The 13,854-nt window shown below is 36.4% G+C and overlaps 1 protein-coding gene across 5 annotated transcripts in view; it reads left to right on the top strand.

Moving 5' to 3' along the window:
* Positions 1-13,854, top strand: part of CDC42BPA (CDC42 binding protein kinase alpha) — a 172,225-nt gene that overhangs the window by 113,776 nt on the left and 44,595 nt on the right. For 3 of the 5 annotated variants that reach the window (XM_037138818.2, XM_053659562.1, XM_037138819.2), the window contains 5 exons: positions 3,082-3,206; positions 6,699-6,804; positions 7,216-7,364; positions 9,147-9,238; positions 11,488-11,564. In XM_037138818.2, coding sequence (XP_036994713.2) covers positions 3,082-3,206; positions 6,699-6,804; positions 7,216-7,364; positions 9,147-9,238; positions 11,488-11,564 — 549 coding nt within the window. Of the gene's footprint in view, positions 1-3,081; positions 3,207-6,698; positions 6,805-7,215; positions 7,365-9,146; positions 9,239-11,487; positions 11,565-12,658; positions 12,707-13,854 lie in introns of all 5 variants that reach the window. The other 2 variants (XM_037138820.2, XM_053659563.1) reach the window with 1 other exon arrangement.

Here is a 13,854-nt window from a genome sequence, read left to right as displayed (position 1 = left end):
CTCGGTTTTCCATTTTGTCCGTATACCTTTATGTTTCCTTCAATACTTTGCTCAGGATTATTTAGTTTTCTAAGCACTCAAAATTGACTGTTTGGTTGAAAACAACTTGAGAAAGAGTTCTATTAGTTCGTTTTGTCAGTTTTGTAGAGCTCATGTGCACAAGCACTGGCAGGTGGCCAGAGTAGTGCAGATGGATTGTTTCAGCTGCAAGTCATGTTAGAGTCACGTATGTCACGTAATTCTTAGCTTCTGCCGCTAAAACTAACAATATTTGAACTTTATACAAATAGGTCACATAATTGTTATTTCAATGTGTTTGACTGATGATTGCAGAATTAATCATTATTATATAAAAGGCAGAATTTTAAGATTCTGTTAAGAGTTACCTTGAGGTAAGAAATGTAATTAAATTCTAGAAGTCAAATTCATGTGGAATTTTTAAGCAGATTACCTAGCAGAAGATGGCATTATAGTTTAAGACAATTGGGGTTGAGAAATAATCAAATTGAATATATATCAAATCTTGTTTTTATCCCTTGGTTTTATTTCATTATTAATCATGAAATTCTGCATTTACCAAAAATACATATTTAGATACAATTTTTAAACAATACTTGATCCTGCTGAGACCTGAAGGATAAAAATCAAAACCTATCTCCTAAGTTTATATAAGTATAATATTACCTTTCTCCTAAACTTACGTAAGTGTAATACTACTTTTCTTCCTAAATTTAGAGTTATGATGAAGAATGAGTAGAGCTTTGAGAGCGAATTCATATGGTGGGCAAGCACTAATGACAAGTGATAACAGGGAGATGTTTATTTCTGGAGAAATAAAGAAGGATTTGGGGTTTGCTTTCATCCGAACTTCATCTTTGTTCCTTTTTAAATTCTCCACTGAATTCTCAGTCCGCCCAACGGCACACCTGCCCTGCTTCTTTCCATGTACTCGCTTTCCGATTGGGTGTGAACTGGGTGTTTTCCCCACGAGGGACAACCCACAAGTACTTTGCTGCTTCTGCTACACCAGCTGTTCCCCTGGGAACCAGCTTGAAGAGAACCGAATGCCTTCTCAACAGTATTGTAGATATCGGAGCCAAAAAGCAATTGTTCTGTTAATTTTGAAACTTAAATAACTTTTATAACTAATACATTTTCACATTTACATTTTTTAATCCAAACATTAAAAAGGCAGTAGAAAAAAGTTGATGTTTTCAGAAGTCTACAAGCTTCGCTTTTTCTTAAAAGATAACTTACCACAAATAAAATTAGCCATATATTCCATGGAGTAAAAGTAAATGGTTTTTAGTAAGAAAACACATCATTTATATCTTGTTTTTATTTTACAAAAAAAAAAAGCAAAATTACAAAAAAAAATGTGGAAAATACTTAGCGTAAAAGGTACCCATGACCTCATCACCACAAAAACAACTATTTTAATTTTACAGGTTTCTTTTCAGGTTTTGTTTGTATACGTATTATTATTACATACTTGCAAGCATGTATACATTTTATTTTCTAATCTGCCTTTTTCACTTAAGATGTTAGGAGCATTTCCCATATTTCCATGCAGTCTTACAATTTTTATGGGCCAGATACATTAGTGTACAAATAGTAAAACCTTCTCATTCCCAAACATACAGAATGAACTAATAGGTAAAATTTACTAGTGTGCCGTCTTCTTCTGAGTTACTTTGTTCAAGTCACTTCTCACAACACCTCTCTGAGGTATCCGTCCTGTTCTCACATTTTATAGAGGAGGGAGATTACGCTACTTTCCTATAACCACAGATCTAGGAAGTGGCAGGATAGGATATGAAGGCAGGCAGTCTGGTTCCAGAGTGCACACTTTTTAAAAGTTGAAAAAAGATGAGCTTTTTCCCAAACTTAATTAAAACTAATTGTGCGTACTGTAGGATGGCAGAGCAGAGTCTGCATCGCCCCCACTTGCAGGTCTCTCGCTGGAGCCCAATCATACGATCTGGAAGGGCTGTCAAAAGCAATGGCAGTCCAAAAAAAAAAAAAATGTGTTGCAGGAATTAGTGAAGACACTGCATCTGTATCTGCAAAAAACGTTGTCACAACGGCCAGTAGACTTCTGGCTATGCTAACATGAGGAATTGGTCAATCTTCTCAAGAAAAAGTTTGAAAGTAGACACTTGTCAGAAGCAACCGTTTCACAGCTCTTGGAATTAACCAGAGGAAGACAACTACAAAACCTCGCTGAGCTACATTAAGGCTCACCCGTGGAGACACATGCCATGTCGATGGGTTGGGCTCATCTCCCGGGCTCCTCTCTGCAGGGTCTTGGTCAGGCAAGTTGTGGCCATCTGCCTGTCTCCCCAGTGCCTCCCGCAGCTGCTTGCATTAGGAAGTATTCCTACAGTAAAAAGAAAACATTTTTAATAGGAACCTGTGAATAAGAGACTTGAAAGATGCAACACCCGAATTAAGCTATGTTTACTGTTGGTATGATGATTCAACTTAACAAAGTTTTCTGATATTTTGAGATAAACGGAAATTTGAACAGTTACTACCTATGTGAAGATATCGGGAACTTGTTAAATGTGTTAAGTGTGATTGTAGTGTAGTTGTATTGAAAGAGAGCCCATTTTCTGCAGATGTCTGTACATGGAAATTCATATAGATAACATAATACATGTCTGGTATTGCTTTAGAATAATCCAGGAGGATGGGCAAGAAGACAGGAGTACCAAGAATTAACACGGACGTTGTGGTGATAATTGTTGAGGGTGGGTGGTGGGCTCGTCCATTCTTACATATGCTTCAAATTCTAAGTTTTTTTAAAGAGGTGACATAGAAATGTTTTCAGACAAAAAATGAGAGAGATTGTTACCAGCAGAACTGGGGAGTTCTTCAGGCAAATGGAGACTATTCACAAATGGAACTGATCCAGAGTGGGAGGGAAAAAAGCAAAGGCTGAAGGAGAATTTAGGGAGTACCCGATGTTTCCAAATCAGTGACCAGAGGGAACAGGGTGAATTTAAGATTTAACAAGAGGCATCTGACACCTGAGCTCCTGTTTCTGAAAGTAACACGTGCCTCGGAACTGCCTTTCAGCTCACCACTCTGTACGAGAACTTGGGCGTGCGCAACCAGCAGTTAGAAGAAGAGGTGAGAGACTTGGCGGACAAGAAGGAGTCAGTGGCACATTGGGAAGCCCAGATCACAGAGATAATTCAGTGGTGAGTACTCCCTTAAATGTGCTTCTGTGGGTGATCTTGCACGTGCGCTCAGGTGGGGATGGATTCCAGGAGGCAACTACCGAGTTACCTTATTTTTTGCTGTGCAAAAGTTACTGTAAAAGCACAGTTTTATTACTGGCATGTTATTTATTACTGATCTGCTCTCTCCTGTGTTTTCCATTCTGTTCCATAACTCCAACAGATACCCCATGTCAGCCTTTACATCATTGCAACCTGGTACTTCTTTCTGAGAAGAGAAACTGCTTTTCTCTCCTAAGACTATTAGTCCCTAAGGACCAGAAGAAAGTCATTCACTAGCTATAGATGTTTCTTTCTGAGGTCAAAATCGCTGTATTTGTGATTATTGTAGGAAACAGCAGTTCTGGAGAAATGCTGATAAACCAGAGATGTGATGCTGTCACTTTCTCTCATGATTGTGACAGATCAATTCACACGTGGCTTTCTAAAAGCCTTCAGTGGTGACAGTGTAGTTTTATCAACTGTTCTTTAAATTGAGCTCTTTGGATTTAATGTGGAATAAGTACTTTAGTAACCTTCATATTAATTTATTCACTAAAATGACTCTGATATTTGTAAATATTGGTATATTTTTATAATATATGAAGAAAGTGGAATCCAATGGGGACTTTATTTTCTAATGAAAATAGTTTAACTTTTTATATTTACTTTCTAAGTGTTTTACTTTTTGGTAAATCATGGCTGTGTATCTGAAAACAAGTTGTTCATATATTTATAGCCCAGTCATTTAGAGGAAATTTTAGTTTCTTATGCTCTTATTTTGGTTCTTAACACATTTTCTCCCATCTCCTTACTTACCCCACATTAATAGCCCCCTTTTTCAAATTAAAAATGAATAAACACTTTTTTCAAGAAATCTTAACCAGGTGACTCAAGCATCTTGATATTGGCTTAACTGTGGAGCTGCTACGGTAACTCCTCTTGGGCTTAATAATGTGACTGTTCAGCGACAAAACAGCTACAGGAAAAGGTCCCACCGTGGAAACATTGTGTTCGAATCAGTGCAGTTAAATGGTTTGTTAGTGTTTCATTTGTGTCCTTCTCATCATATCTACATTTCTGAAGCAAAATCACTTTTACTTCAGCCAAGTTTATATGAAAAATTAGGACCATTTATTTGTAACTCCCTTTTTAAGTAATCAAACTTATAATTAAGGAATTGCTGAAAATGACTTGGTGGAAGATGAGCCAGGTCTGACCAGAGCCTGAGCTCCTAGGCTGCTGGCCCTTCCCAGTGACCAGCCTGGTGGGTCTGGGTGGGATGGAGGGGTCCCTCCAAGGGAGGGGCTCTGAATGTGGGCTCTGAATGTGGACGGATCGGAGACAGGATGAAAACGAAAGTTTGTATGTACTCCAGAAAATACTCTTGACATTTTTCATATCCAAGTGAAATACATAGAAGAAATCAGGAATACAAGGAAGTCACTTTGCTTAAAAGCTGATATTTAGAAATGGTCTTGTATTAAATTATTGAATAATTAATAGGCTAAAAGAAAAATATACACTCCCTGTTTTCAGAGTTCTCACCTACTTGAAAATTAACTCTCTGAGATATTCCGTTCAAGCTTAAAGGTCAAGAGACTCAGGCTATTTACATTTTTTTTTTTTTTTAGTGTGGTACATTTAAAAATGTACCACAAAACAAAGTAACGCCAAAACAAAGCTTTGGAAACTTGTAATACGCAGCAACCCCCACCTACCTGCAGTTTTCCTTTCCATGTTTCACTTACCTGCGGTCGGCCACAGCCTGAAACTGTTACATGGGAGATGCCACAAGGGAACAGTTCCTAAGCCATCAACCGGGCACTGTCTGCACCATGCGATGGCCCTTCACACGCGCTGTCTGCTCCATCCCGTCTGGGACAGGAATCGTCCCCTGACTCCTCAGGAGTCCGAGCCTAAAGATGCTTAAACCAGGCTCAAGATTTAAATTTGTATCCTGTCTACGTCACAGATGCATATGAACTTTCCTGAGATATAGTTTTCTCATAGCTATTTAATGGCCTGAATTTTACCTTTGAAAACAACCAGCCTGCACAAAGCAAAGAGTCTTCTACAAAGTGTGTTAGAACATACTTCTGAGCATTGTGGATTTCAGCTTTTTTCTTTGTGGCATTTTAGCTTTCTGTATACAGATGATTTTCATTCTTGAGAACAGGACGTTTTGTAGATTTTCATATGTTGGCACTCCCTGTTCCTGGTCTTCCCCTTGTTTTGGAAGAGATATAACAAAAAGCAAACTTCCTCTTGAGGGATTCTAGTATGCGGAATTTGTTTTACGGAATATGATTTGAAAACATTTCTATCTAAAATCATAATAGTTGCACCAGCAAGATGGTCTTAAGGCAGTAAATAGAAACTGAGTTTCAGTAAACTTTTCTCTTTGGTTATTTACCATTTTAGAAAACAGAGAGCTTTATTACAGTATGACTTTGAGTTTTGCAGAGTATGCTGTTTTAGACTAAACTTTCTAAATGTAGCTTACTTAAGTTTTAAGAAGGGTGTGCTATGTATTTATAACGTAAACTGGCAGAATCTAATTAATGAGAAATCTTAATATCCTTTGGAAATCATGAGGGGGGAGTTTAACATTAGATAAAACAATGTTCTGTGGCTCATGGGTGAAGTTTTACTAATTTATCATATATAACTAATTTGGACTTTCTTAAACATGGCCAGCTTTAATTTGTACATAACTGAACAGTTCCATAAACCTCTTCCAGTTCCTGAGAGAGAGTAGTATTGAGTTGGCAAAAAAGGCTATTTAGGGTTTTTCTGTAAAATAAAACACACATTTTTTTCATTTTTACCATTAACTTTATTAATCTAGATATTTTGAGTATGTCGGCTGTCTCCTGCTATTGGCTTCTAGTGGGTAGAGGCCAGGGGTGCTGCTAAACATCTTCCAGTGCATGAGACAGCCCCACAGCAAAGAGTTATTTGGCAAAATGTCAATTGTCCCAAGAAACTTTGCAGATCACTTTTGACACATTTGATCAGTCACAGCACCTTTTCCACACACTGCATAAATCTTTGTTTGTGTTTCAGTTTGTCTTTCTTGAAATAATACAGCATAATACACCAAAAATGTTGTGTATTTTCTTCCATCTTCAATATTAAAATGACTGCACAACAATTCACCAATTTTAAGTTTTTAAATGCACTCTGAGATGACAGCTGTCACAATACAATCTGACAGAATTGTTTTGAATGAAGTTAAAGACAACCAGGTACAAGTAGAGCCATCATACAGAAAAAACTAAAAAGACTTTTTGGCCAACCCAAAATACTATGGTAGAACTTTTGAAAGCAGGTATTTGAGAACATCTTTAAATTTCCCTCACTTGTAGCTTATTTCTTTATGACGCTTTAAAATAATGTGTATCTCACTGAAAATTTTCTTTTTGTTTTACTTCTGTACCTTATCTCTGCCCTTGTATGTATGTATTTTAGGGTCAGCGATGAAAAGGATGCACGAGGATATCTTCAGGCCTTAGCTTCTAAAATGACCGAAGAGCTAGAAGCGTTGAGAAGCTCCAGCTTGGGCACGCGAGCCACAGTAAGCTGCCTTCTGCGCAGGCTTGTCGTAGTGGGGGCGGGGGAGGCGCAGGAGCACTGCAGCCAGTCTGGGCACCTGCGTCAGTGTGTCCGGGCTTTAGCCTCATGTAAAGCTTCTCGCGAGAAATCAGTTCAAGTCTGTTCCAGGCCAGGGAATTATAACACATAGCTGCTTAGCTATAATTTGTATGGCTAGCTGTTATTGGTAGTAACTATAAAAAATAAACTAGTTTATATGTGAATCTACAGTTATTTCTGAATTTAATGAAAAATATATTTTTACAAGCAGTGTTTTTATTCTGTTTTGTTGTCAGAGAAAGATCATGCTTTTAAATGGTTTCCAGCTTCACTTGGATTTACTAGACTTAACATAAAAAATAGAATGGAGCTAAAAAGTCACATTATTTTGTAGGACATGCCCTGGAAAATGCGTCGTTTTGCAAAGCTGGATATGTCAGCTCGACTGGAGTTACAGTCAGCTCTGGACGCAGAAATAAGAGCCAAACAGGCCATCCAAGAAGAGCTGAATAAAGTCAAAGCGTCCAACATCATAACAGAATGGTGAGGCTGGGCCACACGGCCCTGTGAGAGCTACTCCTGCCCTGGTCCCCAGGATTTGCAGAGAAGTTACATGTTTGCTTTCCTGTCGCTGTTTTCTTAAAAGTGATGACCAGAGAAAATCATGCAGATTTGAAAATGAACAGATGGTTTCAAACCTTTCATGCAGTGAAGGGATTGTAACAGAGCCTTGTCCTCTGGCTTGTCCATAAAGTGGAATTAATAGTACTCATTAGTATTCTGTTGTTTACCTTTTCCCTGTATTTGTAAAATTGAGTTGACTCTCAGACTTCATTCCATTAAAACCCTACTTCTCTCATTTTCAAGAATATATATTAGTATAAAAATGCAATATGTAGTCAAAAGCAAAATATAGTCATCTGAAAATTCTGGCCTATACCCTGAATCTTTTAGAAATGAAAATTCTGTTGATGGTAAATTTCATAATGGTATAATATATTTTGATTGTTATGTTCTTTTATGTGTAAAATGTATAAATAAATAAAATATATTTTAAAATAAGCTTTAAGATATATAATATACATTATATAATATATAAAAATAAATATAAAATATATATTTCCCAGAGACCATAGTCTCTGGGAAAGTTAGCTAATGAATACGATCCCTAAATTCTTAGTGCAAAGTAAAGCATATTGCAGCCCGAATAAATGAGAACGTGAAAGCCAAATTGGATTAGATACAAACATGGTTCAAGAACAAGTTAGTGTAGGTGACATAGAGGAACAATAAGAAGTTCATGCTGCAAATGAAAACTAAATTCTTTTAATGGTCAGGATACCCAAAATTCCAAAGGTGTTCAGTCATAAAAAGAAGTATAGTCCCATGAATTCAATTTTTAATAGTGTGAAGCCTTAGTGTTTAAACTGTAGTCATTAATGTCTAATCAAATCAGAGGCTGGGTGCATGGCAGCCCAGTTGAATCATAAATTTTTGTTTTAAATGATCCAGACATAGATTAAGTATGCTTTACTTAGTGTGCTAGTGTGGCAGGAAAATGGGGAAGAAACCAAACTTTTTTTGGAGAATATGAATTGGATCCCAGCATAAAGAATGTCATTCTCTGTGTCCTAATGTAGAATAACTCTGATTTTCTTCTTAGGCCTAAGACGTATGAATTTGTTCATAAATTGGGGGCATGAGTCAAGCTGAAAATTAGAAACACGTATGCTCTACTTTCGTGTTTCTCTGTGAAAGAAGTTAACAGAATTCTAAAGTTAACTTTTGATTCTATGACATTTTTTAATTAGCGCAGGGCCAGCAGCTTTTTCTCTCAAAGGCCAGATAGTAAATATTTTTGGACCATACTGTCTCTGTCTACTCGACTTTGTTGTCATGCCAAACAGTGTGCAACCCGACGAGCCTGGCTGTGTCCCCGTGGAACTTCAGGGACAAAAGAGTACACGGCAGGCCCTGGCTGGGTGGTGCAGTCGGTTAGAGCGTTGTCCTGAGACACCAAGGGCGCGGTTTCCATCCACAGTCAGGGCACAGACAAGGACCAGCCAATGAACGCATAAATAAGTGGAAGAACAAATTGGTGTCTCTCACTATCTCCTTTCCTCTCTCTTTCTAAAATCAATCAATAAAAAAAGACTGTACTTTTAAAAAAGTAGACGGTAGTCTAGATTTGCTCTTCCTTAGAGTTTGTATTTTCCTAATTTAGCATGGCTGACATTTGAACCAAATAAGTCCATCTAAATAATGATGGCTCACCAACCAGCAACAAAAATAATGACATTTTCCCTTTTCTCCCCCTTATTTAAGTAAACTAAAAGATTCGGAGAAGAAGAACCTGGAGCTACTCTCAGAAATCGAACAACTGATAAAGGACACTGAGGAGCTTAGATCTGAAAAGGGTATGGGAATGTTTTTGCACCAATCAGAACTTAATACTCTGTTACGAGTACATGTTATTACACAAGAATAATAAGCTTGTCCTGTAGGTGGAAGAATTGTTTGACTAAGCAGTTCTGGCACCCATTTATGTTGTGTGTGGGTGTGAGACACACACACACACATATGTTTGGCCGAGTCCTTTTGTTTTTACTTAAGTTACGTTGTTTAAAGATTTGGTTGTAACAGAAGAACTCCCTTGCCATACCTTTAACTCTTTTTGATTGCCATGTACTATTTCAGGAATACAATTTTTATGATCTGAAAAAATTATTTTATAATATACTGTATACTTACTATTCTTACATGATGTAGGGGATTCACTCCCAGGGCAGTTAAGGAAACAATGTAGGAAATAGCAAAGCTTAATCTAATCCAGTATTATAAGAGCAATTCAAAGATAAAGAACTATTTTGGCATTTCAGTGTCATCCAAGTTTGATACTTAAATTGCTGGCCCTGTGAATGTCCCAGGATCTCTTCCCATTTTCTTGAAAACATCACTTAAGCATTTTTTCCTGCTAATGTGAAGAGCAACTCAAGAATGCTTGGTAGCTTTATTATATGCACTTAAACTTTCTTTCCATAATGTGAGCATTAATAAGGTAAAGCTTTAATAAAAAGAAATTCAGAATGTTTTGTTAATGAAGGGATCTGTCATATGCAGTTATGAGAAATTCATTTTCCCAACAAAGTCAGTAGCCCGGCCTGAGTACTCACCCAGTTAGTGGGCTTTGCGTTACACTTGCCTGCTTCCCTGCATTTCCCACGCTGTGACACGCACTGACGTAAAGCCCGTTAGGTCTGACCATCTGCAGTAAAACTGTGGAAGGAAGAAGGTAATCACGTAAAGGGATTGACGTGGAAAAGCCATTGCAAGTAGTAGATGTACAGTAAATACTTGTTGACTGAAGTTCCTGGTGGACAAGAAAAGAAAGAACCCTGACAAAGTGAATTGGGAACTCAGATTAGGAACACAGGGCATCGTGAAGATGTGAGAGTCAAGCAGTGCTTCATACGGCAAGAGCGGAAGGGAACTGAATTATTTAGTGAGTAAAGGAGAAAGAATATGCGACATGAAGGACTTGTGGCCCTAAGACAATTTATGTGAAAGAGACAAAACAATGCAGAGTGTGACTTAACAACACACCAATGACATTGGCTGTGTCATTTTAGAATAGACCTGAACTCGTGAAAGGAAAAATTAATCACATTGCTCTCTTTTGAAAAGATGTTAACCTATAACTTTTTCTTTTGATTTTGAACTTGTAGACTATAACATGTTGCTATATGTGTTAACATAATATACTACTTAAATAATATAATGTGATATTTACATAATGAGGACAGGGTTCCTTTCCTGCTCCATTTATTATTATATTCCTAGTATCTAGACGGACTGCATGTGCTAGGCTCTCCGTAAATAGAGCCTGCTATCCCTGTTTGTCCTTAAATCTGTTGACTGACTGAATTCCCGAACATGCTGCCTTATCCGGCAGCTGTGGTGTGATATTAGAAAGTGATATGAAAGGCAGGAAAATCAGTCGTTGTCAGTTCCTGAGGATATGGAAATCCAAAATGTGTACTTGGTTATTTCTGCTTTTTCCTTTCTAGTATTTATCATTATACATATATTTTAAGAATTTTGGGAGGAATTATGCATTTAAAGTTAATATCATAGCCAAGAGATATGCATGCATTCTGTCAGTGAAACAATACCTGAAATCAGATATTAAAATCTAAAAAAAAGTTTTTTTCATTACTAAATACATTTGTTTTATAACTGGACTATTTTCTTATAAAAGATTATTTATGTTAGTACATACTAAGTGCTTGATAAGAGGATTTCAGTATGTTGTTTGGTATAAACTATCTCAGAGAAATCAGCCATATTCAGTGCTCTGTGTTTGAAATTCTCTCAAGACTACCAAAAGATTTCATGTGTTTATTTATAATGTACTATATGGGAAAAGAAAGAAATTTAAGAACTCAAGTCAAGAAATGTGTCATGGAGAATGATATAATTTAACTATTAAATGATATTCCAAGAAACATTGGTATAATTTGCTTTTTTGAATATGTAGAGCTAATATTGACCAGCTTTAAAATATGTTAGTTTGCAAACAGCTTTTAATAGATTTAGACAGGAAAGGTTATCCATGAAAATTAGCTTACTTGTTCTAGTTTTAAGAAAAGTTGCTGCTGTCTTCTAGGTATAGAGCACCAAGACTCACAGCATTCTTTCTTGGCATTTTTGAATACGCCTACCGATGCTCTGGATCAATTTGAAGTAAGTATCAAGCTTTTTAGATGTCCATTGGGGTCAATTTAAAAATCACTTTGTGATTTGAAATTCACTTGTAATAAAACTGTTTTACTGCATCCCACCTAAAGAGGACCTAGACGTTTATATATTTAAAAACATATTGGGAAAGGAATATGTTCTGAATTTTTATGTAAACTGCAATTGATTTTTATTTAAGAAAACATGTAAGAAAGGTCAACATGCGAAAGTGATAGGATTTAAAAGCAGTTTTGCCTCTTCCCCTGAGAAAACCGCAAGTGCAGAATAAATCCTGACTTTTGAAATAATTTGACACTTTTTTCTCCAAAGCATAGAGTTGCGGTAGAAAGCCATCGGAAATGTCAAAAGTTCACAATAGGGCAATGCTGGTTCTAGTTCCGAATGAGTTCAGTTTTTCAGAAGTGTGTAACAGGAATGCTTTTTTAAAAGTATTATATAGAATGTATTAGGCAGTTTCCATTTTAATGAAATAATGATTATATGACCTTTTTAACCATTCCTTAATACTTAAATTCTTCGCTAAAAAAAAGCACTTTATGATATAAAGTATACTTTTGCCTCAGAAAATTTAAGTTAGAGATTATCTCTTTATTCAACAAGTAACTGCTGGTCTCTGTGCCAGTCACCATACTTGATGCTGGGGATACAGCGGTGACCACGCAGGCAAAGGCCACGCCCCCAGACAAGGCCACGCCCCCAGAGCACTCACGCTGCGGGGTGTGGGGGGCGGGGCAGGCAGAGGCAGAGATCGCCTCTTTCTTTCAGTCATCGCCTTGGAAGATGCTAACATTGAGTTGGATGGCTGATCTGCCATGCGCTCCGTTGTATTACAGTTTGGACACCGTATATGAAATGTATTTCATTCCTTCAGGAATGCAAATAAGAATCACTTTAAAAAGCAATTAATGAATTTCTGAGTTTCTTGAGAAACAATGACAGTGACAGCTTTTTCATTTATTTGTTTGAATTAATGTCATTTGCCTTTCAATTGTTTTGCAAAATTTTTGATTTATTATTTGTTCTTACTGAATTGCTTCATCCATATTTTCTATTTTTTTATTGCTGTATTCGTTAAATAGGATTCCTTTTCTTCTTCCTCATCTTCACTGATTGATTTTTTGGATGACGTAAGTCTTTGATTTTTCAAACCAATGCATCCTTCAGTAAAAGAGATCAGTGAATTGATATGAAGAATTTGCCTAATGCAGACAGTTGTAGAAATATCGTACTTGATGATTTATTTGTGAGCCATAATTTGCTTCTTTTTTATCTTAAATGTAACTAAGAGTTTATCATTATGAAACATAATAAAGTGAAAATGTACTTTGAGAAGTTCTTTGGCCATCAAAGAACCTGCATGTCTCCATTCGTGTGGCGGCTCTGAACCCAGAGTGCGTGTTTCATTGTGCTCACGATGCAGGTGCACACGCATATGAACAACTGCTCACTCTTATTTTTCAGGGTGGTGTCTATTTCACATTCCCCATCTTTTTTCAACACTTTAATTTCTCTGTTAATTAAAAGTAAACCTCTGGTGGTATAAACAGAAAATATGACAGGTTTTCTTCCAGTAGATTTTATAGTAACACAGTAATTGAGCACAAATCAATTTTTAATGCTGACAGTTTCTCTTCTAATGTGGGAAGTGACTTTAGTTCAGTATGTACTGTATGCACTGCAAATTGACTACATTATCATTTTCTCCTAAATTCTGCACATTTAATAATTTTGAAGTTCCTGATGTATATCATTCATTCTCTTTACAGAAACACTTGACATAAATACTGTCTTTGTTCTACGTTAAATGGCACAGTAGTTGTTGTCATAAAGCATTTTACTATCATGTTAAACATTCAGTTTTTCCAGAAATTGGGGAATCAAACTGGTTCATATTCAGATATTGTACATAAAATTATTTTTTTTTAACTAGGGGAGAGTCTTTAAATGTTTTATTTTTACATTTTGTTAAATATAACTATTATATTCAGAAGAATATTTAGCATGATTTTCCACTAAAGGAAACTCTTGATCTAGACTTTTAAAAATTATTTTTAAAGGGATATTTGATATCTTTGAAATATTTATACCAACGCATGCACCTTTGCCCTATAAATGGAAATTATTTACTATTCTTAAGACAAGTAATAGTTCCAGTTAAGTGTGATAAAAAGAGAGCTCTCTTGATGTGCAATAGTATTGCTTGTTATAATCTGGTGTCTGTTTTACTATCCAAAAATACTCACTATGGTATTTCCATGTAGCTATCATTCACCTT

This window comes from Artibeus jamaicensis, unplaced genomic scaffold (genome assembly GCF_021234435.1).
Source record: "Artibeus jamaicensis isolate MK-2021 breed Jamaican fruit bat unplaced genomic scaffold, CSHL_Jam_final scaffold_754, whole genome shotgun sequence".
Taxonomy (NCBI): Eukaryota; Metazoa; Chordata; class Mammalia; order Chiroptera; family Phyllostomidae; genus Artibeus; species Artibeus jamaicensis.
The sequence above is the reverse complement of the archived record's forward strand: the minus strand, read 5'-3'. Positions and strand labels throughout refer to the sequence as shown.